Here is a 26,685-nt window from a genome sequence, read left to right on the forward strand (position 1 = left end):
AACTCTCTCTGACAGCCAATCAGCAGTCAGTATTCCAGCACATGGCCGTCTAGGTCAACTGGACTTGAGTTCGTTCTCCTGAGCAAAACATTAGTGTTTTATATGGACATTATGACGAAGGCTGATATTAGACAGTTGTCTTCTGCAATATTATTCTGCATTTAGCATTTCTCAACACCCTAATCGGCAGAATACACTAGGTGAGTTTTGCTGAAGTAGTCTGTTGTTGCTGTATGTTGTTCCGGATCAGCTGTGTTGTTTTTGCACTATTCAGGAGTCATTCATCGGCATATAAGAAATATAAGAGCTCAGCAATTGTTCAGAGTCTGTTACTACTTTAAATTAATAAATGATTCAGTAAATTAGTTATTAAAGGTATGTGCATATGTATGTGAAATTTCTCTATTCTGTTGTTTTCTTGTTTTATTCTGAATATTAGTCATTTTATTGACTTCGTTCCTCAACTAAGAGCAATATTTCCAGTCTATTTTATTGAATCAATTTAATTATAATTGCATGATTAAGAGTTGTACTTTTTATAGTTTCTAATTTACTCTATTTTATATTTTATGTTCATTTATACAGCGCCTTTCCGAAGCTCAAATACGCTTTACATTAGTAGCATAATAATAATAATAATACATAGAAAATGAACAGTTCTAGGTAAAAACAAAAGATGATCACATTATATAGACAAAAACATAACTATATAATCATTTATTTGTTGTATTTATTAGTTGCAGAGTATTAAACATTTTCATAATATCTATAAAGCATAAAGTATCTATAAAGCATACTCAGTAAAGCAGTTGTTCATGATCACTGTGTGAAATGTTTTATTTTTAATCAGATCTGTGTTATATCTTCCAGCATCTCAGTCACCATCAGCTGTCAATCATGTCCATGTTCAGCACCGGTATCCTGGTCCTTACATCTCCGTTACATGTTCTTCCTCTCCGCATTGCACCTGTACTCACGTCTGCCGCCCAGGTGGTTGAGCGCACGCTTTATGTCCATCTCCACCCCGGCCTGAACCTGGGCACAGGTGGGCCAGTGCGGCCCGTCTACATCCCACCCGTGGTGGATCTTTGCGCTCTCATCTCCCGCCTTTACAGCAATGCAGCTGACATTTGCTCGCACCTTGACGTCAGGGTGCTGCTCACTAATGTCCGTGGCCAACCGGCTGCGTTGAGTGGAAACAACGGCCCGTTTCCCACCCCACAGACTCTGTCCCACTCACCAGAAGTAGTGCTGACAGACTTCCCCATCCAGGACTCAGGCCAGTCCTCGCTGGTCACCCAATGCTTGCAGAAGTACGCAGGTCACTGCTACGTCTGCACCCCGAGTCTCTCATCTGTGCTTCTGTACACGCGACTAAAAGAGGTTAGCGGCGAGGAAGATGATGATAGAGGAGGAAGTGGTGCACAATTAAAACCCTTAGAGACGTTCAGTGATGTTGTTGTTGGTGGGACTTTTGACCGTCTACATGGCGCCCACAAGACCCTGCTGAATATTTCCTGTCTGCTGGCCAACAGACGTTTTGTCATTGGTGTGTGTGACCAGGAACTACTAAAAAGTAAGTGGAGACCCTTTAGAAAGATAAAGTTTGTAGGATGAATAACTAGTAGAGTATTGTCTGTTGTTTTCTGTACAGGTGATTTATAGATTAATTGAATATAATTGATGAATTTTGCAACACTTTTCAACACTGAATCAACATTTTTGAGCGGAATAACAGCTATCTGTCTTCTGTAGAGCTGCTTATTTACTCTTAGAAAAAGTTATTTATCGGCATCAAAGGGGACCTATTATGCCCCTTTTCATAACATGTAATATAAGTCTCTGGTGTCTCCAGAATGTGTCTGTGAAGTTTCAGCTCAAAATCCCCCACAGATCATTTATTATAGCTTGTCAAATTTGCCCCTATTTGGGTATGAGCAAAAACACGCCGTTTTTGTGTGTGTCCCTTTAAATGTAAATGAGCTGCTGCTCCCGCCCCCTTTCCAGAAGAGGGCGGAGCTTTAACAGCTCAACAACAACAAAGCTGGAGAATCTCACGCAGACAAAATGAGGATTGTCAGTAACGGTGTTCAGCCTTACATTGTTCAAACACTGATGGAGAGACTCAGGAAGAAGTTACAACTTTTAGACGTTTCTGAATGGTTAGTGGATAAATTTATGTAGTTGCTGTGAAGTTGATTCAACTCATCACTAGCATGTGCCGTCATGTTCATCTTTTGTGCAAATCCAGCACTGAATTGACCCTTGTTTGTGAAGCAGTCCGGCGTAAAATGACGGCATGGTAACAACACTCGACTACAACAACTCTTCCTCATTCTAAAGCAAAAGAACATGGCCTCACCCCCTTTGTTGAAGCTCGTTGTAGTCCCTACCATCCATTTGTTGTAGTCCTTAAACAGTGAATTCTTTAAAAGGAAATATCTCACTTTGCATTGAACTTTGAGCGTCGTAACTTTGCAGATGTTGTTTATGCTCAAACAGTAACATTACACACTAACTAAAGTTAAAAAAGTGAAATCATAATCAAGGAGCCCTGTAATGGTTCCATGAAGAACCTTTAACATTCATGGAATCTTTCCATTCCACATTCTTTAGATCATTAAAATGTTCTTCACACTAAGAAAAAACGGTTCTTTTTTTAGAACTGTTTACTGAATGGTTCTTTGGGAAACCAAAAATGGTTCTTTAAGGCATTGCTGCGAAAATCCCTTTGTTGGAACCTTTATTTTTAAGAGTAGCTGAACTGAACTCATTTCATAATTGATGAACTTTACGCAGTAATTGAACTGAACTGAATCAACACTAAACTGACTTGAGCTGAATAATGATATACTGTCTTTTTAGAGCTGCTTTATATATATATATAAATATATATATTTTGCCACCATTGTTATCAACTGATAAACCACTTGGAAATGTGGCGAAACTGTTTGAACCACAAAAAACGTCTAATTTCATACATTCATTCTTAAATGTGTCTTTTTTTTTGCTGTAATGTGTAGATAAGGTCTTGAAGGAGTTGATCGAGCCATACGATCGGCGAGTGCAGAAGCTCCAGGACTTTCTGAATGATGTAAAACCGTCACTCAAGTACAAAATCGTTCCTCTCTCTGACCCCTTCGGCCCCTCTATAAGCGACCCTGAGCTGCAGTGCATTGTGGTCAGCGAGGAGACGAGGAAAGGGGGTGAAGCTGTCAACAGGAAGCGTGTGGAAAATGTGAGAACGTTGGTTGTTTTCTGGTGCATATAAAAAGCTTTTGTTGTTATAACAGAAAACCACATTTATGATGTACAGTAGCTCAAAATGTATTTGGACACTTATGTGATTATGTTAGTTAGATAATAAAACAAATATACACTATGGTTCAAAAGTTTGGGATTAGTCAGATTTTTTTTTTATGAAAATAATACTTTATTCAATGAAGATGCATTAAATTAATCAAAATTGAAAGTAAAAAAAAAAAAATCTTTACCAACCCCAAACTTTTGTACGATAGTGTATTATATAATATCAAGAATTTTAGTTTCGACATTATAATGCTTATAAATGAAAGTCTTTTGCTCTGGAAGTTTAACGTGCATTTATTGTCACCTCTCAAATGTTTAATCTTCAGTAAGTCATAAACTAGACATTTGTGATCTTTGAACGTCATTCTCCATGTGAGATCAGTGTGGCTGTGTTAATATGTTGACCACAGTGCATTTGGACTTTGCTGTTGTCTACTTTTGGCCAGTTTTTGGTCATTTATTTGTTTATAGTGTGAGATTAAGTGATGGTTTCTGTGCAGGGATTGGCTGAACTGGTTCTTTACGAGATCCAGCTGTTGAAAGACGCCCATCACGCTGACATCGAGGAGGAGAAGATCAGTTCTTCCAGCCTGAGAACACGATTGCTGGGAACGCTGCTCAAACCTCCATCTGTATGAACATCCCATATTCACTAGTACTAAAAATTCCACAATCACATAATATACTTCATCGGTTCATCCATCTATCATTCATTAGTCCATAACTGGGTAACAATTTATTTTAAGGTAATGTAGTTACATGATACTACATGTACTTACTATAGTAATGACAGTAAATTTTGCATAATTACCAGTAACTAACCCTAACCGCAACTGTATAGTAAGTGCATATAATTAATTAATATTACTCAGTACTTATTTGATTCAGTACAATGTAACTACGTCATATTAAAATAAAGTGTAACCCATAACTATCCTATTTATTAATTCTTTGAAAATGGCATATTTTAACTATAGCATACAGTATATCATTGGAAAAGGTCTTATGCATGAGGACTTGGTGAATAATGTGTTCTTCATCAGGATGAATGGTTACATAGGAGACCTATCAGGCGGTTTTGTGTCCCTGATTATGTTTTCAGTGCAGGATTATGACAAAAAGCTTGTTAAGCAAAAAGAGTGACAGACCTTATTGTCTCCTCTTTAACACTGGGTCTCCAGACATTAATTTAAAGAGTCATGCCAGTGTGACTGCGTATGTAATTTAATGAAGTGTGCATGTTGATCATGTGATGAATGATTTAGCTCTGGTGCTACTGCTTGCTTTCTTTTGCCCTCCCTTTTGAGACTATATATTTACTCATATACTCTAAAGTTCAAAAGTTTGGGGTTGGAAAGTTTTTAAAATGTTTTCAAAGAAGTATCTCATGCTATTTATTTGACCAAAAATACAGTAAAACAGAAATATTATTTCAATTTAGAATAACCATTTTGTATTTGATTATATTTTAAAATGCAGTTTATTTCTGTGATCAAAGCTGAATTTTCAGCATCATTACTCCAGTCTTCAGTGTCACATGATCCTTCAGAAATCATTCTATTATGCCGATTTGTTGCTCAAGAAAATTTTCTCATTATTATCAATGTTGAAAACAGTTGTTCTGCTTAATATTGTTGTGGAAACCCATTCATATTCTTATATTGTTATATGAATATGAGCAAATATTAATTTAACCTTCCTTTAGGATCAAATTTATTATTTCTTTCAGATAATCTACAGTATAAACATATATTAATTATTATTAATTTATTATTAATATATATATATTTCTTTTCTAACTGATCCGACTTACGCTTTTCATTAAATGGATGATCAAAACTCCGAAAAGTCCCATAAACTTTTGCAATGTGTTAAAACATGTTAATTCATGCTAGCAATGTCGTTCATTCATTCTTTTTCTTTATTTCTTTCTTTCTTTCTTTCCACTTCTCTAAATTTAAATGTTTCAAACCAATATCAAAGTTTTTCTACAAACATTTCAATGTAGTATTTTTTGTTATTTATCGTCATGTGACCAAACTTTATATGTTATAAAATATGGTCATTTGATCATATGTGATGTGATATATTTTAGCATTTAACTTGGTGTTAACATTTTAACTCTCGGTCTAGTTTTAATAAAGATTCGAGTTATTGTTTATTACTCTGATTTCATACACATAAAGAAAGCTTTATTAGTTTAATTTCCTGTTCTTTTGTTTCCAGCCGCAGCCTGATCTCCCTCTGGATCCATATGTGATTGGTCTGACGGGTGGCAGTGGGTCAGGCAAGAGCTCTATAGCACACAGACTGGAGGGTCTCGGCGCCGTGCGGATCGACTGCGATCAGCTCGGTCATGAGGCTTATCTGCCGGGAACATCCGCCTACCAGAAGGTCATCCAGGAGTTCGGCCCAGGTATGGAGAGGAGACGTTGAAATTACCTAAAAGAAATTAGTTCACGTTCATTGTAAGTTCATTGTACTTATAGAAAAATTCTATAAGCAGGCTTTGCGTCAGACTGTATATGAAGAATAACACTGTAAAAAAAATGATATAATGTCTAAGTCATAGTAACATATGTTTTTCCATTACTTTAACTCATTGAAATGATTAAACCAATTTCAGCATCATTTTCTAAGCTAGACAAGATTTAACTTGGTAAAAAAAAATGTAAAAATGAGTTAAAATTACTTGTACAGCCAATTTAATTATACTTTAAACCTTAAGTTCAGTTGCTGCCTTAAATTTTAAGTTGAATTAGGGGGAATTTTGGTACACTGAAATGTTTAAGTTAATATGATGTTTATTCATTCAAATTGTATTATTTGGTAGGTACTTCAATTAACTTGCAATTAACATATTTGTGTAGTATAACATCAAAATTTTAAGTTCTACTCATTTAATCTTTGAGTTCAACTGGACTTAGGACAACATAGTGGGGTTTGCAGTGTATTGAATCTCAGTTTGTAGATTTTCCTCTCAGAAAACGTGAAAAATGTCAGTTAATCAGTATTTTTGTTTGTTTCTTTTTGCCATCAGATATTCTTAATGGGGATAAGACCATTAACAGACGAGTACTGGGTGGAAAAGTATTTGGGAACCAGGTACATTAACGCTGCTGATAAATGTAATTGAATTCAGAACACATAGTTTTCATCCTGTATGTAATGTGTTTGTGTGCATGTTTCTGTATGTGTTTTCCAGGAGCGTCTGAAAGCTCTGACAGATATCATGTGGCCTGAGATTGCTCTGCTGGTGAAGAAAAGAATAGAACAAGCAAAAGAACAGGGTGAAGCATTTTATCTCTGATTCGCTTCATACTTGTGCTGATGCTGAGAATAGTTCTGATTTAAATCACTTTTCTGGGTGAGTGTGATTAATTCTCTCTTCATGGTTTCAGGTAAGGGTGTTTGCGTGGTGGATGCAGCCGTGTTGCTCGAAGCGGGATGGACGTATTTGGTGCATGAGGTTTGGGTGGCGACCATCCCAGAGGAAGAGGTACCAACACTTTAAAATAACCACACAGGGTTTTTTTTTTTTTTACTTTAAAATGTCTGAGAGCACTTTGACATTCAAAATCAGATTTAAACCTGGAAATAAACACATTTTTAAAAAAATTAAAAAACAAAGAAACATGAAAAGAACCTGATATATATGAAATATTTTAGATTGTGTGATGTTTTTGACAAACAAAGTCTCTTCTGCTCACTGAGGCTGCATTTATTTGATAAAAAATAATCTGTAATATTGTGAAATATTTTTACAATTTAAAATTGTTTTCTATTGTAATATATTTTAAAATGTAATTTATTCCTGTGATGGCAAAGCTGGATTTTCAGCATCATTACTCCAGTCTTCAGTGTCACATGATCCTTCAGAAATCATTCTAATATGCTGATTCACGGGTCAGGAAGCATTTATTATCATCAATGTTGAAAATAGTTGTGCTGCTTAATATTTTTCTTTATATAAATGGTGATACATTTTTTTTCAGGATTCTTTAATGGACAAGCTTTTATTTGAAATGTAAATCTTGTGTAACTTTTAAAAATGTCGGTCACTTTTGATCAATTTAATGCATCCTTGCATTGACCATGTGATTCTTTGTAGATTATGCTGGTTATATATATATATATATATACACACACACAGATAGAATATGTAGAAGATATAGTCCTCCAAGACCAAATACATTGTCATATCCATTAACATGCTAAAAATATTGAGTTGTCATGATTGAAATATTCTAGATGTGTTAATTCTGTCTCAGGCAGTGAAGCGTATAGTCCAGCGTGACGGTGTGAAGGAGGAAGACGCCTTGAGGAGACTGAAGAGTCAGTGGCCGAATGCAAAGCTGATAGAACATGCTAACGTAGTGCTGTGCACACTGTGGGAACCTGACATTACTCAGAGACAGGTACACCAAACACAGTGCATGTGCTTTATTAACCTCAAAACATGCAGCTAATCATTAATGCATGCGTGTCTCCCTAGGTATTGAAAGCCTGGAATCTATTACAGCATCGGATTCAAAAGAGGCGAGAAACCAGATCTTCACTCTAAGTGCTCGACAGACTTCTATAAAACTACATCAACACTTTCAGAATTAATGACGCTTTTTCCTAGTTGATAATTTCAGAGGCATAAACCTGTTTTTAATCATTTTTGTCAAAAGCCTGTATCCATCATAAGCAAACAAGCCAGTATCAGTTATAGCTCTAATGCTGCGAAATAATTAACATACCAAGAGCATTTTTAATAGACCTGCAATATACAGTTTACCATTACCAGAACTATGGTCAGTTTAGATTTGGTTGTCAGTTTGTCATTTCAGTTATTTTTATTTTCAGAGAAAAAGGCTTTGACATGATTGTGGTGTAGATTATACATTTGAAACGTGATAAGATGGTTATTCATCTATATTGTGCCTCCTGAAGACCAAAGTTAAAACTGAATGCCAGAATAACCCACTTGTCAGTGATTCAAGGCAAAAAGACGACATGATTTTTGATGTAATGCTGAACGATTGATACGAATGTGGTTTTAAATTAGCCATTTAAAATAAAACAAAATCACCATAATTTCTTAAAACTTTAGTAAATTTATTCTTCATATATACATGCATGTACAACAAATGTAACTTTTTAAACATTCGGTAGATAAACACTCAAACTAGTAAATGATGGATAAAACTATTTTCACACCAAAGAAAAAAGTGACAATGAACTTGAAGCAAATATTAAACGTGTGAGAAAAAAAAAAACTGTGACTTAAAAACCAACAACAGAACAAATCAAATCAGAAATGGTGAATTACAACAGCATCTAGTGACCTCAAACCTAAGATAAAATGGTTTTAAAGTGCTTTTGTTCCAACATAATTTTTGCACATGGTTCCTAACATTCTCTCAGTTGTCTCACTTCAGAAACGCACTTGCACGACTCGTGTTCTAGAGTATCACGGTGAGTTTGGCAGAACACAGTGCCTGCCCCAGGCTGTTGGATGCACAGCATTTGTAGATCCCAGAATCCCCTGGTTGTACATGTGCAAGGGTGAGCGTGCAAATGCCATCCTCTTTATAATTCATCCGAACTCGCCCGGACTCCTCCAGCGGCGCCTCATCAAACAGCCAAATCACTTTAGGGTCAGGATATCCTGCAAACACAATTTCAGTGAATTATGATCCAATTAAAAACCTTGCAGTTACTTAAATTGCCAAAAAGCATGGCATTCTGATTGTTTGTAATGCTTCTAATGTAAATCAATAAAATTAGTACAATAGATTACTTGCATAAAATGCATATAAATATCAGTTGTCCCGCTTTCTCTCAAAACAATGCTATACAATGATTGAGAGATGAACAAATAAATGTTCCTTAAAAGCCTTAACTATCATATTTGATACTCCCATATTAACATTTTTCTTTTACAAAAAACAAAAACAAAGTTGCTTATATTCATCCTGAAATCTAACGATCATCAAGTTATAAATTACTAATTTATAAAGATTGTAAGAAGTATTAGTAATATTGCAGAAAAAAAAAAAAAAAAGCTTGTTTCCACCATAAAACAAAAAAGGTAACTTCCCCCTCACAATTCTGACTTTTTCTCTCTCAGAATTGTGATATAAACTCGCAATTGGATGTTATAAAGTCAGAATTGTAAGATTCTTGCGAGATAGAAAGTTGCATTTCTGACTTTATTTTCTGGGGGGGGGGGGTTGCAATTACCTTTAATTATAAAAACGTGTATGGAAGCTTGTTTCTGCCACTAAATAAAAAATATACTTGAAAGGCCTTTTACTTGGTAAAAAATTATAAACCTCAATCAGACAAAAGAAGGCTTGTAGTAGTTTGCTGAAAAACCTGTTGTACAAAGTTGAGCCTCTAAATTTGTGTATCAAATAAGATACAGTAGGCTTTATAGGGTTAACTGTACAGGAGATGCTCATATGTTTGATGCATATCAAATGCTTTGGCTTCACTTTTCAGGACATGTGCGGCACACTTGGCTTCTGACAAACAAACATTGTGAACAGTACCATGTATTGTACAGGCCAGGTGGACTGTGGCTCCACAGCTCTCAGTGAGGTCACGCAGCGCTTGGCGAAAACGTGGTTCAATCCACAACCGTTTTTCCAGTGATGCTACAGCTTTTTCAGCCTCTTTTCCCAGAGTTTGCTCTGAAATACAGTGACATCATGAGATGTTATTCATCCTCGGGTAGTTGCAGGTCAAGTAATTTTTGTGCCACTAGCTAAACAAAAAAAAAAAAAAGCAAAAGTAATAGCTTCCTGGACATTCCATTACTTAAACAGATATTCCCCCATGTGTCTCACCATCTACAGAAATAGGAGAATGTGGGCTATCAGATTTGCTCCAGCGAGCCATCCTCTTCAGCGCAAGCAGGGCTTTACCAGTTTTCTACAAGAAAAAGCCAATATGCACAGTTTACCAAAGAGGTAGAAAGTACAGATGACCACCTGAAGGAAGTGATAGCCATCAGGGAGCTTTATACTAACATAACTGCAAGAAAATAACTAATTTTCATACCTTCCACTTCTGTCGGGCCAGGAATCTTCTCATCTTGTCTTTGTTAAGGGATTTAGTTGATCTTGAGTTTGAGTCACCAAATAAAGCTATCCAGGGATGAGCTAAAGCCTTCTCACAGGACAGTCTTGTTCTAGGAGTGTAAATTGAATTAAGACACTGCATGAATGTGTGAATTTCATAACTTGCAGAACACTGCCCATTTTTAGTCAACATTTGAAATGGAAGTTAAATAACAGATTTTAGTAAAACATGCATGATGTGACTATCATTCACCTCTTATCCTTCATCAATAGGCCGCTGATGAAATCTTTCGCCTCTTCTGTGATATCATCAAAACTCTCAGGGTCAAACTCAAATTGTGCTGCAGTGACCAGAGCGAAGGTTTCTGCATCACTCATTCCCTGGAATGGAGACTCGCCACTCAGTCTGGAAAAGTGAGTGGAAACAAACATTACAGAAACCAAAAATGCACATATTAGTCAGTAGACGTGTTCAGGTGGCAGTCAATAACAGCAATATTTTGAGCCCTTACAGAATGTAGCAGATGACGCCGATGCTCCACATGTCAGTGGCCAAATCTACAGGTTCATAATTGACGACCTCTGGGGCCACAAACTCTGGAGTCCCATGAAACACCATCAGAACTTTCCCAGGCTCTGCAAAGGAAATAAAAATATACATTCACACATAACTTTATATAAAGTGTTCTGCAAAAAAAAAAGGCCATCTATATGAAAAGTATTTATTTTATACTTCCCACATTGACAGTTTTAAAGCCACAATATAGAAGAATTTTACATTAAAAGTATCCAAAAGCCACTAGAACAATGTTCTATATTTTGTTCACTTCTATAACTGCATTATTTCAAAGGATTCCAACGTTTAAATCCAGAGAAACACACGATTTTACCACTGTAACGTCCCATATCATTGCGTCGCCTGTCAATGGCGTCATATCCGCGTTATGTTCAATCTTACTTCCGTAGAAACCATGGCAACGCAGTGAAGAGCTGTAGCATCTAGCAATCCTCTCTGTTTTGTTATGGACCACAATTATTCATTATCGTTTGCAGCAGGTTTTGTCGCCAAAGAGAACACCAAAAAACGTCAACGTACGGGTGAATCAAATGACCCAAGGAGGTTTTGGGACAAGAAGAGAAATAAAACGAGGATAAATATCGGTGTGGCATTTTCAAGATGGAGAGAGCTTCTTGTAAAACTTAACTTAGACAAAGACGCAGACCTTGCATGCGTTTTATTAGACAGGTGAGCAACAGTTTGGATACATTTACCGACTCTATATACTTAAAGATAAACGGTTTATTGTTTGAAAGTATCGTTTTTGTAACTATAGCCTACATACAGTTTTATTGCACTGCTTAGGTGATTAATACTGGTTAAAGCTGCTGTCCTTAACTTTATATTTTGTTGTTAAAAATTATCCATTATCAATTGAGCAATTGTTCAAATCCATTTGCTTACAGCGGTAAGCTTGTAATTTTTTTATTTATTTTTTTTATTTGAGTGGGTCAGGTCGGTTTCCGGGCGAAATACGAGTTTGCCGCCATTCCTCCTGGCACCATTACGTCACGACTGTATACATAAAGGAGTCGCGTGTTTGTAATCACTTCTTACAGTAGCTGGAATAATTAAACTTGTCATTTTAATGGCGGTTTGTAATCAAGAAAGTACAAAATCATTATTGACAACTGGTGAATCACCAGCAGTAAAAAAGAAAAGAGTTCGGACTGCGGAGTGGCTACAGCAAAAAAGAGCATGTAATCGGGCCCATGCGAAAACACGAATAAATATTGGCAGGGCTTTTGAAAGGTGGCGTGAACTCCGTTCTTTGAACGGGTTTAAAACGGATGCAGAGACGGCTTTTTTTCTGCTGGACAGGTAAAACTTCTGTGTGTAATTTGGGAACAGTAGCACTTGTTCACTTAATCCATACAGTTATGGAGTTTTCTTTTGTTGTGCTTTTTTGTCGTTTTGCCATGTTCATTATGGTACATTTTAAGTTATTTTGTGTTAGCTGTGAGCTGAGGGTCCGTGCTGATGCACAGCCCACTTAAAGATAATGCCTTAAAAAAAAAAACTGGCTGCAGCTCTATGGCAGTAAAATTAAAGCCTTTTTGCAAATGTTGTTCACATGTATTTTAGTATGATTGTTCTGAGCACGTAAACAGCGCTGCCGCTGCAGAACCATAACCCTGACAAAAGTATAGTTTTCGTAACTATACGGTTTTATTGCACTGCTTAGGTGATTAACGACAAAATATAAAGTTATGGACAGCAGCTTTAACCAGTGTTAAATTATCCAATATCAATTGAGCAATTGTTCAAATACATTTGCTTACAGCGGTAAGCTTGTAATGTTTTTTAAATTCGAGTGGGTCGGGTCGGTTTCCGGGCGAAATACGAGTTTGACGCCATTCGTCGTTGCGCCATTACGTCACGACTGTATACATAAAGGAGTCGCGTGTTTGTAATCACTTCTTACAGTAGCTGGATTAATTAAACTTGTCATTTTAAAAGGTACAATACTCAAAAAAGATATTTGCAGTAAAATATCCAAAAACCACTAGGCTAGTGTTATTTTGTCCAGCTGATTACTAACAATATCTCTAATGTTTTCAACAACTTGTAAATCATGAGAAAATTCCCTTTCTCAACAATGACACGGGGCAGTGCAGTCGCCCGTCAATGACGTCAGTTACCCTTTGTTACTGCCTTTACCGACGTAGAAACCACATGACAGTGTCGTGGACAAATTCGGAAGTAGTGTCTAGCATCCAGCAAACCACTAACTTGCTTCAAGCAGTTCCTTATTTACTTCTTGCACGTTTGATGGTGGATTGTGTTACTTATGGAACATAATTACGGTTTACCATCTGCCGCTGGTTCTGTCGACAAGGACAGCTCCCGTAAACGTAAGCGTACGGGCCAACCAAACGACCCAAGAAGAGTTTGGGACAAAAGTAGAGAAAGAACGAGGATCAATATCGGTGTTGCCTTTTCTAGATGGAGAGAGCTTCGCGACAAACAACCTAGAAAGAGATGCCGATCTCGCTTGTGTTTTACTCAACAGGGGCCAGTTGCACCAGCTGTGTGCAAGTTATAACGTAGACTAGTTTTGACGTAAATGGGCACTAAGTTACAACTTACGCAATACTAAACATTTGTGTTGCACCATTAAACTTAGTTGAAGCGTATTTACGGAAGCCTCCTATCAGGAGTAACGGTTGGAATAAAATAGCAGACTGACTGAACTGCATCAATAAGCTCTTGTTTTACCTGACAGACTTCATTCTTTACACATATATGATGCTGCCGTCATTTACACTCTTACATTTTAAGAGAGAGAACATCATGTGAAAAGATTACTTTGTTAGCCACTCTTCAACACGAACCCGTTAAACAGCACACTGCGCATCGGTCCTATCACTCAGTGTTGGGCATATGCCAACATGTCAAATAAAATTAGTCATAATCAATAAATGTCATTTCTCATGTTTTTGTTCTTGTTTCAGTATTTATTTATTGATCCTTATTAATTTAGTTTCAAATACAGTTTCTGAATGTTATTTAGCCTACATATAAAAATATTTATGATTAAGTAGTAGGCCATTATATTTAATGGGAACTTATTTTTACTCTTAGCTACATGAGGCAAAATAAGTCAGAATGAACGATAAACTGAAATTCATGGAATTTCAACAATTTCTGCTCCTGTTTTTGACAGATCACTGAGGGTAAACATCATATGCGACTACGCATTACTTTACGGAAACCTTACGAGCTACTAGCTACGTTCTGCCTTAAGAACAAATGGTGCAACCAAATAAAAGCACAGAGTTAGTTACAAACTAGCTAGTAGTTACTAAGCCACTAGTGTGGACTTTACGTTCCAATTTAAGAAAGAACTTACGAACGGCTGGTGCAACCCTACCCAGGTGAGTCGTTTTGATTTGCATCTGTACAGAAAACGTATGCCATTATAACGATCAACACGATTAGTATTATGGGGCATCCGTCTGATTGATGGCAGTCAGCGGTTGGGTAGAAGACAACAAATCCCATCATTCCACGCACCTTCTTAGCGTCATCAAACCACGCGATTGTTATTGTTTTGGTAGTGCGCCCTCTAGTGGCAGGTCCTACAACCTGTTCCTTTAACGCTGGTTAAAGCTGCTGTCCATAACTTTATATGTTGTTAAAAATGATCCAATAGCAATTCAGCAATTGTTCTTTGCTTACAGTAGTAAGCTTGTAATTTTTATTTTATTTTTTTTATTTATTTTTTTATTTGAGTGGGTCGGGTCGGTTTCCGGACGATACAAGTTTGCCGCCATTCCTCCTGGCACCATTACGTCACGACTGTATACATAAAAGGAGTCGCGTCTTTGTAACCACTTCTTACAGTAGCTGGAATAATTAAACTTGTCATTTTAAATGGCGGCTTGTAATCAGGAAAGTGCAAAACGACAATCATCAACTGGTGAATCACCAGCAGTAAAAAAGAAAAGAGTTCGGACTGCCGAGTCGATACAGCAAAAAAGAGCATGCGATCGGGCCCATGCCAAAACACGAATAAATATTGGCAGGGCTTTTGAAAGGTGGCGTGAACTCCGGTTTTTAAACGGGTTTAAAACGGACGCAGAGACGGCTTTTTTTCTGCTTGACTGGTAAGACTTCTTTTTGCGTAGCCTAACGTTAATTGGGGAACAGTAGCACACTTGTTCACTTAATCCATACAGTTATGGAGGCGTTTTTGTCGTTTTTTTTAAAAATAGTTTTACTATGTTGAACATAGTAAATTTAAAGTTATTTTGTACTAGCTGTGAGCCGAGGATCCGTGCCGATGCACAGCCCACTAAACATTTCGACAGAGGCTAAACTCACGGACAGCATCTTTAACATGTCTATGGCAGTAAAATTAAAGCCTTTTTGCAAATGTTGTTCACATATATTCTAGTATGATTGTTCTGAGCACGTAAACAGCGCTGCTGCTGCAGAACCATAACCTTTAGAGTCTTGCTTGTACTCATGTCATCTTCGATTGTTTATTTGCATGATTATTTTGCTTGTCAGCTATGATAGATACACATCCATTTCCAAAACGTCGAACTTTGGAAGGTCTGAACCTCATCCACCGTCCGTTTCAAGCATCGGCTCTCAAAGGTGAGTAAACAACTCCACTTTTGGTTCCATTTTAAGATCACATGACCAAACGCGTCTTGCTCATTGGCTGACGCAGCAGCTAGCGGTCAGAAACCCTTTTCTTAAAGGAGACGTCAAACTACTGAAAACGCCAACGACAGTTTATTTATGTGGTTTTATTAACCTATTTCTATGGTAACGCCCCTGGATATACATTTTTTAAAATAAAAAAAATACGGTTTAATGATATTACTGGGTTTGTAGCGTTGGAAAACACTGATTTTTACAACGCGTTCGTCATCTGAAGCAACTTAGAGTTGACAATCTCCGCCTCATCGAACTCTCTGCTAAAGAATCTTTAGCATTAAATGCTGTTCGCAGCATTAAATTATGGACCACGGTTATGCATTAGCCGCAGGGACATTACAAACGTTACCGAGGAAGCGAAAGAGGTCAAACGAGAGAAAGAGAGAAAAAGACAGACTGAGGCAGAAAAACAGAGTAAACATCGGCGTGGCCTATTCCAGGTGGAAAGCGCTGAAGGTGGAGAAAGGCATGAAGAGTGACGCGGAGGTTGCATGTTATCTGCTGGACAGGTAAAGAATTACAGTATGTGCACGTTTGTTTGAAGTCATCGTAAATGTGTACAGGAGGATAGAGTAATGCTGCGTCCATGCTGATAGCTGTCAGTATGAAGAAGCCTGCTGTTTGCAATGGCCCTGTTCCAAATGGCATACCTCAAGTGCACTTGCGGACAATATAACAGAATAAAGAAGCGACGCGCTTTGGTTGTCGCCCCTGTAGAAAGGCAACGCCAGGGTTGGGCAAAAATACATCAAAATGTATTTTAAAATACCAAATCAAATACAAATTTAATTGGCGCCCCAAAATCGTTCCGTTTCCCACATTCAAAATATCTTCCTTTGTGTTCAACAGAACAAAAGTTTGTCATTTACCCACTGTCGTGTTGTTCCAGTGTTCATTTTTGGTTCAACTACCCTTTTAAATAGCTAAATGTTTCAGTCATTGGTGTTAATCAAAAGCACAAATAATACGTAGCTTTATTTTCTATATAAATAAAGTATTTGTTTCCTTTGCTTTTTTTTTTTTTTTTTAAATAACGATTATAATGTTTGCCACCTTTAGCCCAGTACAGAATTGCCAAACGTTTATATTTTCATATTCTGATTTTCGTTTACTAAGGGTGTGTGGTGAACACAAATCCAGCAGCGCCTCGCTGAAAAAGAGAGGACGACCACGGAAAACTGAGGTATGGAAGAAAGTAATTGTTTAATATTGCACAAGTACAGGTCAACCTATGCCAAGGTTATTTGCTGAAACTAGTGTGTTGTATCAGAATGCAGTGTAAACTAAATGCCTTTTACATCTACCAATCTCAAACATTGACCGTTTTAGGATTTATCGCAGCCCAGTCGGGACCCCCACTCAGATCAATGTAATGCCAGTGAAGACCCCCACTCAACAGACCACTCTCAGCCTAGTCCGGATTGCCAGTCGGACTCTGAATCTCAGCCTAGTCCGGATCCCAAGCCCACAAATGTCCTTGGCATCTGCTATGACCTTCCTTCCCTATGGCCATATAAACCAGTAAGTTTGTGCCATTGCTACAGTGCTTGCCAGATCCAAAAAGGGCTAACATTCAAATCTTAAAATGGACCATATACATGTGTGTGACTGCTCATCAGTTGAAATTTATATTAAAAGGTGCCCAAGAACATGTTTTCAAAAGATGTAATACAAGTCTTAGGTGTCCCCTGAATGTGTCCGAAGTTTTAACTCAAAATACCCCATCGTCTTTTTAATAAATTTTTTTAACTGCCTATTTTGGGGCATCATTATAAACGCACCATTTAAGCAGCGCGGCCCCTTTAAATCTCGTGCTCTCCGCCCACAGAGCTCATGCTTGCCTAAAACGGCTATAAAACAAAGTTCACACAGCTAATATAACCCTCAAAATGGATCTTTACAAATTGTTCGTCATGCAACATGCGAGACTCACTGTATGTCATTTCCATTTACTGAACTCTTGTTATTCAACTATGCCGAGAAATTCAATTTTTGAATATAGGGCACCTTTAAATGTAGAGTTGTGGGAACCATATGCAACTGCTTACTTCACTATAATTTTACCCTTCTTACTCACTATTTTCTATCTTTTAGGATAAACAAGCACAGCCTGAAAGACGAGAGGATGGGTCTGATATAGATGTTGTGATTGGTTCCATTGCACCATCATACAACTTTGTTCCTCATAGTTCGTCTTCAAGCACGACTACAGAGGAAGACAATGCAATGCACTGGGAGGAAATAAAGGTTGGTGAAACTACTACAAATGGTCCTTACTGTGAAAATTGACTCCGGATTAGTTTTCCATATTTTAGTCAAGTCATCAATACCTACTAATACTCTAGACCAGGGGTGATCAAACAGTTCAACTCCATCTTGCCTCAACACACCTGCCTGGAAGTTTCTAGTATGCCTATTAAGACCTTGATTAGCGGATCTCATGGGTGTTTAATTAGGGTAATCTTTGCAGGACATGATTGGACACCTGTGCTAGACATTCTCAACCAAAGTCATATTTATGCTGGATACATGGCTGCTTTACCTTCTCGATCCACTTAATATTTTTTTGGTGGGTAAAAACATTGTTTGAATGATAACACCACCAAGAACGATAGCGATAAAGATATATTTAGAATGATTTTTAGAACTATAAGAATAGCAGTGTCCACATCTATAACAATGTAGAGAAGCGATATCAATGGGATCACTTTCAGAACGATCCACTTAGTACCCATTTTCTTAAATATTTTGTAAAGTAATTAAAGCCCAATCTCGTCTACAATGCTTAAACAAGCTTTCAAATCAAAAAGTTAAGATCATGAGAAACAAATTTAGTCAAATGCGTCCGAAGCGTGCACTGGTTGTATATGCTTTAAAGCATCAGGGCAACTTTTAAAATCTAGCCAATTAGCTCACCCATTGTTTTCTGTTTTATAGGATGAACTGGCACAGACTGCACAGCGACTGGAAGAGCGTTTAGATGCCATGAGGTCTTTAACGGACGTAAAATTAGAACCCATTTCAATGACAATAGGAAAAGAAGATCAGAAGAAATGGGTGGTCAACAAATCCAGCTTGACAGGACTGTTTAGGACATGCCATCAATGTGGAGAGCCGGTTCTGGAATTTAAAACTTTAACATCAGGGAGCCTCATCCGCATTCAGTGGGAATGCTCAAAGGGACATCTCATGTGGCTCTTCCCAAACTACAACCCAACGTAACAGACACGGAAACCAGACGTGGATAAATGGACTGCAAAGTATGTATCTAGATTTAATAAATTGTGAAGAAATAAAAGTTTTTACTTTGGAATAATCGTTTAAGTTTTTTTTTTTCCATTGGTGGAACAGAGGGTATTGTGAAAGAGTGCTTACTATATTTTGAGTTTTCCCTCAAGATCCTACTTTGCCCCAGATGAAACAGCTGTAAATGCACTTACTAAAAACTCACCCAGTTTGCAGGCCAATCCAAAGTCGATGATCTTGATGAGCGACCCAGTGCCGTTCACACAGACGATGTTCTCTGGCTTCAGGTCGAGGTGAATGATGTGTTTGCGATGCATATACTGGACTCCTTCCAGGATCTGACGCATGTAGTTTACACTGTTGGGCTCGTTGTGCTCGAAATTCTCATCTACAATCCGTTCGAACAGCTCACCGCCTGCAATACTTTAAGACAAAAACCTTCCTTAACTTTCAAAAGAAAATTTTCAAAGGTTTTTGGTGGGTAAAAACAACATTGTTTGAATGATAACACCACCAAGAACGATAATAATATACTTCTAAAAATCATTCTAAATATATAAATAGCAGTGTCCACATCTATAATGATGTAGAGAAGCGATATCAATGGGATCACTTTCAGAACGGTTTTTTTTTTTTTTTTTCAGCTGTTGAACGATAAAACACTGACAGTCAATCTGAATCAGTTCTAATTTAAGGGCTTGTGCATTTAAAAATGGCAGACGACATTACTGAGAAGAGAATTTAATTGCTGAGGTCAAGAAAAAGCCACCATGTTTGATAAAAGGAATTTAAAAGAAAATGGATATGGAAAACAACCCTCAGAATAAATGGGGAGTATTAATGATGATATCAGTAAACTAGGCTAGCAAACAGTGTAATAAATATTACCTCAGGTATCCAGCGTTAGTTATGACCACATTGTCTTGCTTACTTTGAAGTTGCAGTGAAAAAGACTAGGTGTTATTTTTATTTTACTTCAGCTTAATTTACTGTTAGATTAGATTGATTACACTAACTATTCACTCGAAACATAGCGTTTTGAGGACATCTGCTGGTTAAAGTTGTGTGAATGCAACTAGAACAGCAAAAACATGTTGTACACTTTTTCGTCATAGTTATCTTTATAGTTATTCTTGGTGTCAAGGCATTTAAGCAAAAAAAAAAAAAAAACTTGTGCATCTTGAGACAAAACAATGGCTCTGACATTTAAGATATACAGGAAAAAAAAAAAAAAAAAAACTGCTGAAAAATGCATTTCATTCTAGTCTGAGACTAGGTTAAGACTTGTCTGAGGGTTTGATGACCAACTTTTAAGACTAGTCTAAGCAGCTTATGCAACCGGCTGCTGAACTGACTCTTCCTTCAAAAAGACTTAATGTATGTGAATGGATAAAAAAAAAATAATAAATTCCATGCATGCATACACATTATTTTATTTAGTTTATAAAAAAATATATATATAAAATATATTCAGACACTTTGACCTGACCATGTTTTGCTTAAGTGTTATATAATTAAGATTAATTTAGATTTAAGATTAAGACAGTTTAACTCTGAGATTGTCAATTTGTCTATTTTATTACCATTTTTTTTTAATCTATAGTGAATAAACCATATTCATGAATGAAATGTTCAAAGTGTCTGAATAAATTGATTTGACTATGTGTGCTTATATGTGTGAAATTTAAAATAATTTAACTCACTACTCAAGAACCATGACTATCTCAGACGGTGTGTCGTAGGCTGCAAGACACTGCACCAGCTTCGGATGGTGTAGTTCGTTCATCAGCTTGATTTCTTGCCTCGCTGCCTTTTTGTCTCTGGAGACACGGGCCCGGTAGAATTTACCCGCACACACCCGACCCGTCTGCTTATGGGTCATCCTGAACACTTCCCCAAACTTCCCCCTGTGTGGAGGTACATCAAGATATGACCAACACAAATCCCAATTTTACATTTGATTTTATAAAGAGGCTGATACTCACACTCCCAGTTTTTCATGGACCTGATAATGATCCCTGGTTTTGTGTGTGGTGTCAGTCACAATCTCCCCATATGAGGGCACTTCCTGTTGTGGCTCAACTGTAACATTAACCTTGCTTGAGGAACACTTCTTAAAGCAATGCTGGGTTTACTATTCAGTTAATACTGCTGGTTATGTTTGTATGTGTAAGAGTATCATCTACCTGCTGTGTTCATCTTAATGCGGTCCGACTCCTTACTGGGATCACTGACTCCCACTGTGTTGTAGGCACGTACTCTGAAGCTATACTCTCCCTGCGGGTTGAGACCAGAGCGGACCCGATACGAGGTGTTTTGACACTGGTCAGTCAGTACAGTCCAGTCCCCGGGCTCGGGTTGGTCCAGCCTCTGATGCTCCACCACGTATCCTGTGACGGCAGATCCTCCGTCGAAGCACGGCCCAGACCAGGACAGAACCAGAGATGTGCAGGTCAACTGGGACACGAACGGACACGAGGCTGGAGGGTCGGGACTATCTGGGGAGAAACAAATTGGATAAAGTAAATATAAAGTTAAAGTGAATAAGAAAAACTAGTGTTATTGTTAAATTTAAACTATTAACTAGTTTGTTCAACTGAAATTAGATGAACTAAAATCAAATTAGATAACCAAAATATAAATTAAAGCTAAATATCTATAAAAATTATATTAAATTATATTATATTATATATCTCAAACAAATAAAATGGCAAACAATAGAAACTCAAAAATGTCAAAAGCACAATATAAAAAAAATAATTCAATAAAGCTAAATGGAAATACTTTTATATAATTAAATACTGACAATTACCAACTAAAAATGAACAGTCATTTTAAAAATATATAAACTACAGCTAAACTTAAAAATAAATGACAAGCACATAAAATGAAACTGAATATAAAAAACTAGCCAATTCTAAATATATTAATTAAAACCAAATAGAATTTTGAAGTAACATTTGTTTTTATTTAAATATTTATAATTATAAAATTTCACACCATTAAGAACACAAAGGCATCTGATTGGTTGTCAGGTCATCACAGATGTAGGTGTGTGTAGACTGATTTGATGCACCAAAGAATGCAACCGGTTAAAGATGAAAAAGGTGATCTATATTAAAAGAATGAAAGGTCTTACCAATTACACTGAGGGTTACAGTCCAGTGAGCTGTTCCTCTTCGGTCACGAACAAAGAGGGAATAACTTCCTGCGTCTACAGGAAGAACCTTAGAGAGAACCAGGGTGCTGCAACTGCTGCTGCTCTTCACACTCGCTCGTGCTCCTTCTAACACAACCTAAGAGTAACAGAAAACAAGCAAACTGACTTATGTAGATATTTTAGGGATTTGATCTTGTAAACAATCACTTTGCATTAAATATCAAACACATGGAATAAACTGCAAACAAAGCATTTTTCTAATACACGAACAACCTTTCTTCTCAGTGACTTCTAATTAGTGAGTTCTTAAGTTCACACAGCTGTAGACAATCATGTTGCACTAAGCTTCATTAACTGGTCAGACCTTTTCCCTATCATGAATCCAGCAGGAAGCCACAGGCCCGGAGCTGCTGAAACGGCAGTGTAGTTGAGCGCTTCCTCCGACACGAGCCACAACCTGCTGCTGGGGATCCAAAAACTCAACTACAACAGGAGGAGAGACTGAATTACTACAACAAACACAAAGATTGAAGTAGTTCAGATTCTTAAACCACAACAGAGATGCTCCACCTTTACAACTACATCACTTTCCCAGCAAGAATGCATTGCTAGCATTGATTGTGGCCTAGTTGCTCAATTCCTGTTGTAGTATTTAGTTCAGTTTGAGGATCAGAATTAGTTAAGCCCCAGCGTTATTTCAGTAACAGTTTAAAATATTAACATACATATTAATGCATCCATCCAGCTTGTTCTAAAATAGATTGTTGCTCTTTGAATCGTCAATTTAAAGTTGCTTCAGATTCTAAAATGCTTTTGAAAATCAACATAACTATAGTGCAGTCATCATTAAACAGGTGGTAAATGTAAAACAAAAGAAACACCTTCAACCTTAACTGGTTAGTTGCATATTAACAAGTGAAAGTAAAGCTGAAAACGTCTTTATCAGAAATCACACACTCACCTGAATTACTGCTGGCTGTTTTATTCAGTGTGACATCTGCAGGGAAACACACAGACCACATTCATTAACTTGAATAAGACATGTGACTTGCTATGGCCAAGGCAATGGGGTAATTAAATGGGGCATATAATTGGCTAGAAAACACAGAAGGCCTCTGTGATTGGCTACAGGCATAACGAGACCCAGGAGTCTTCTGAATGCAATTTAAAGAAATCCGTTTCCAAACCCACATTCTGTTCTGCACTGATGTTTAGGGTACGTTTACACGACAACTATGTACTAAAAATTTTTCCATTGATTTTTTTCGCATACAGACGACAATGTTGTCAAAACAATCCAAGTATATATGGATCCATGAAAACTATTAAAAACGCTGTATTCTACTGTCAGGCCAGTAGTTGGCGATGTCAGGTTGTTAAGAAGAATTGAACACATTATGCGAATATGCATGATGTCACCATTTTCATAAATTCACATTTTTCTATTTTACACAGCGACGATAATGGCATCGTGTTCAAAAACTTGCATTTTGAAACCCTTTTTAGTTGAAAACAGTGTCATGTGAACACCGCTTAAATGTGATGTAAACATGGTTTTGCTCAAATTCAGAAGTATTCATCAGATTCAGAAATATTTAGGACATTTTGATTGATAAATCCCTTTTGTTCACAAACATTTTTTGCTCTTCTTGATTCAGGGCACGTTCACACGACAGGGTTGCCAGGTTTGCACAAAAATGCGATTTTTTTTTCTTTCTAATTGCTATTCAAAACTAGCCCAATTTCAGGGGGGGGGGGGGGGAGTGGTCCAATGGTAAAAATGGTGTTCTGGCAGGTAAAATACGCATTTTTGGCGGGTTCCCCTGGTAAAATTCACATTCCAGCAGCTAAATATCTTGTTATTTGGGGTCGCTTCAACTCCTGGACATAAAAAAAACCCAAGGCAAAAGTGTTAAAGTAGCCCGATTTCGGGGGAAAACCATGGACTTGGCAAGATTGCACGACACCGCTTTCAACTAAAAACTGAAAACTTTTTATGTGTTTTGGCCATTCATTTACACAACAACAGCATTTTGGGGGCCTGAAAATGCAAACTTTTGTAAACAATAGCGTTATCATCTCTGTGTAAACTGCTAAAACGTGAATTTGTGAAAATGGTGATCGCCAACTACTGGCCTGGCATGATAATACAGGGCTTTTAGTCGTTTTCGCAGATCCATGTGAATGGGGATCATTTTGACAACATTGTCACCTGTACATGAAAAACGTGAAGGAAAAACTTTTAGTACATTGTCCTGTAAACTTAACCTAAATGTTAATTTTGACTAGAATAAAGCAATTAGCCCCAAGAAGCCGTGGTTTACAGTGAATTTATAACAGCTAAGGGGCGTTGTTAGACACAAAAAAAAGTTAAATCATTTAAAGCTTTCCTTCCGCTGGAAAAAAATAGTCCCTGACCATGAACAGCAACAGAAGTTATATTATTACGCCACTAGATGGCAGCAAAGACTGCCTTTATGAGCGAGTCACTCAGTCGCAAAAACTTTTATATTGAAACTTGTTGTGAACACGGAACAAGACGCAAATGACAAACGCTTTGACTAGCGCTGTCAGTGTCAGCAGGGCACAGGAAAACCCATTAAATATTAAAAGGACAAGATTGCATTGGACATTGAAATGGATTTTTTATTATGAACACAGGACCGACCTGAAGGAAAATGCTAAATCTGAATACAGGTAATAAACTCGGTCACTCAAGATCTCTCTCACAGTACTCTTTTTCATAATGCAGTAAGCTTCAATGAACAATATCAATTGAGAACAAACACTTTAACGTTGCTAAGAGTGGTTGCTAAGACAGACACAGCAACACACTCAGTGGCGCGGCGATACTTATGTTTCGGGAATTTTACAACGGCTTCGAACTCGGCTCAACCAATCAGAATCAAGGGCCGGAACTACCCGTTTTATAATGTGGGTTTGGAAACAGATTTTTTTTTATTAATCTGTCAACATTTCAAATCTTAAAATGTTATAATATTCTTGTATATAGGACTTGTAGTTTGTAAGGTACATACCTGTATTGGTCTCCACTCTGTCCAGGGTATTTTTAGGAGATTTTTTCTCTGTATCAGAAGTTTCTGTTTGAAAGTGTCAGAATGATGTTATTTTAACTGCACAAATATCAAAACCAGTTCATCTCTTTCTGTGTGTAGCCTATACACTACTGTTCAAATGTTTGGTGTCAGCAAGATTTTTTTAAAAAGATATTAATAATTTTATTCATCAAGCATGCATTAAATTGATCAAAAGTGACAGTAAAGACATTTGTAATTTTACAAAAGATTTCTATTTCAAATAAATGCTGTTTTCTTTTAACTTTCTATTCATCAAAGAATCCTGAATATTATTTTTTAATCATGGTTTCCACAATTTTATTTTTAAAAATTTAAAAAATGTTTCCTGAGTAGCAAATCATCATATCAGAACGATTTCCGAAGGATCATGTGACTCTGAAGACTGGAGTAATGATGCTGAAAATACAGCTTTACATCACAAGAAGAGACTTACTTACAGCCACCAAACTTCTTGAACATCTTGACAAGAAAACATGTCTTAAATGTCTCCTAAAAATGTTTTATAAAAGTTTAAAGTAATGTGTAGAACTATATTCTCTGAGCTGATTTACCTGATTTCAGACAGCTCTCCTCTCCGTGTGTCAGTTTGGCTCCATTCTCTCTTCTCCTCGGCACATCCAGCGGAGGCTTTAGCTCAAACCTGAATGTTGAAATGTAGGTCTTCTTTTGACCCTTTTCAATAAAGGTCATTATTATAGTGTGATCTCTCTGACAAGTTCGAAACTCTTCGTCTCTTCCTCAGATATGCATGTCTCCTTTCATTTCTCTCACTGCTTAATTTGGCAGCATTCTTGTTCTACTTCAAGTCAGAGCAGATGTTATCAGGTTGATCATGTAAATGGTTTGAGAGAGCAGGAGACGGGGAAAGGTGAGAGCTATAGTGATTTAGATGAAGGGGCGGGGCGGGGCGGGGCTTCCACACGTGGCTTGTAACCGAAAGCTACTCAGTCACTGTCAAAATACACAACAACAAAGAAATATTAAAAACAATCTGCACAAATGTGACAGTCTCACAGATATAAAACTTTGTAGTCATTAAAACAAAGCAAAACACTGAAATATGAATATGCCACCCATGATGTTTCCTCATGGGCGTGTGACATATATAATGGCATTCATTGCAAATGTGGATGAGCCTGTCGGGCTGCTTGGGATTATTTTGGTTTCTTTGGCCTGATGTATTGTAAACCTCATATTTTTCTTGATTTGGGTTTATATATAATCTATATTATTATAGATGCATCTTGCATGAAAAGCAGCATATGTTATGCATTTGTGTGTGTGTGTGTGTGTGTGTGTGTGTGTGTGAATTTTGTCTCAAATGTTTCTTCTAAAATTCCTTGGGAGAAATAATATTAGAATAGCTATAAAATTAATATTGAAGTCTCCATTTGTGCTCTAATTTAGAAAAACAGTTGAGATGTTAAAGACATATAACTGGTATTTAAGACCAAGTGAAATTGTTTTTTAAGAACAAGTCATGGGATTTTGGAAGCAGAAAAACATAAACATAGTAATTAAAGTAGATAATAGCCTAGCTGTTGCAGTTTTGCATGCATAATGCAGATT

General features: G+C 37.1%; 2 protein-coding genes across 4 annotated transcripts; one reads left to right on the top strand and one right to left on the bottom strand.

Moving 5' to 3' along the window:
• The first annotated feature begins 48 nt into the window (after positions 1-48).
• On the top strand, positions 49-21,158 carry coasy (CoA synthase). Of its 3 annotated transcripts, none has more exons than XM_067378338.1 (17): positions 49-200; positions 871-1,576; positions 3,024-3,238; positions 3,810-3,941; positions 5,536-5,725; positions 6,350-6,414; positions 6,515-6,599; positions 6,711-6,808; positions 7,581-7,727; positions 7,805-7,848; positions 10,656-10,796; positions 15,457-15,546; positions 16,729-16,795; positions 16,942-17,133; positions 17,707-17,859; positions 18,550-18,872; positions 21,110-21,157. In XM_067378338.1, exons 2-16 carry the CDS (start codon positions 898-900, stop codon positions 18,832-18,834), a joined length of 2,583 nt encoding a protein of 860 aa, XP_067234439.1. In that variant the 5' UTR covers positions 49-200; positions 871-897; the 3' UTR covers positions 18,835-18,872; positions 21,110-21,157. The 3 variants fall into 3 exon arrangements, with proteins under 3 accessions (XP_067234439.1, XP_067234441.1, XP_067234440.1); XM_067378339.1 differs by lacking the exon at positions 49-200 and adding an exon at positions 255-375 and having other exon boundaries at positions 21,110-21,158; XM_067378340.1 differs by lacking the exons at positions 16,729-16,795; positions 16,942-17,133; positions 17,707-17,859; positions 18,550-18,872; positions 21,110-21,157 and having other exon boundaries at positions 10,897-15,912.
• Positions 20,712-26,015, bottom strand: LOC137014166 (myosin light chain kinase, smooth muscle-like). Its single transcript, XM_067378348.1, has 7 exons — positions 25,668-26,015; positions 25,057-25,119; positions 22,980-23,015; positions 22,383-22,501; positions 21,998-22,154; positions 21,045-21,356; positions 20,712-20,940 (listed from the first exon to the last, which is right to left on the bottom strand). The coding sequence occupies exons 1-7, from the start codon at positions 25,804-25,806 to the stop codon at positions 20,840-20,842; spliced, it is 927 nt and encodes a 308-aa protein (XP_067234449.1). The 5' UTR covers positions 25,807-26,015; the 3' UTR covers positions 20,712-20,839.
• Positions 26,016-26,685: the final 670 nt, after the last annotated feature.

Source organism: Chanodichthys erythropterus, chromosome 23 (genome assembly GCF_024489055.1).
Source record: "Chanodichthys erythropterus isolate Z2021 chromosome 23, ASM2448905v1, whole genome shotgun sequence".
In the NCBI taxonomy this organism is placed as follows: domain Eukaryota; kingdom Metazoa; phylum Chordata; class Actinopteri; order Cypriniformes; family Xenocyprididae; genus Chanodichthys; species Chanodichthys erythropterus.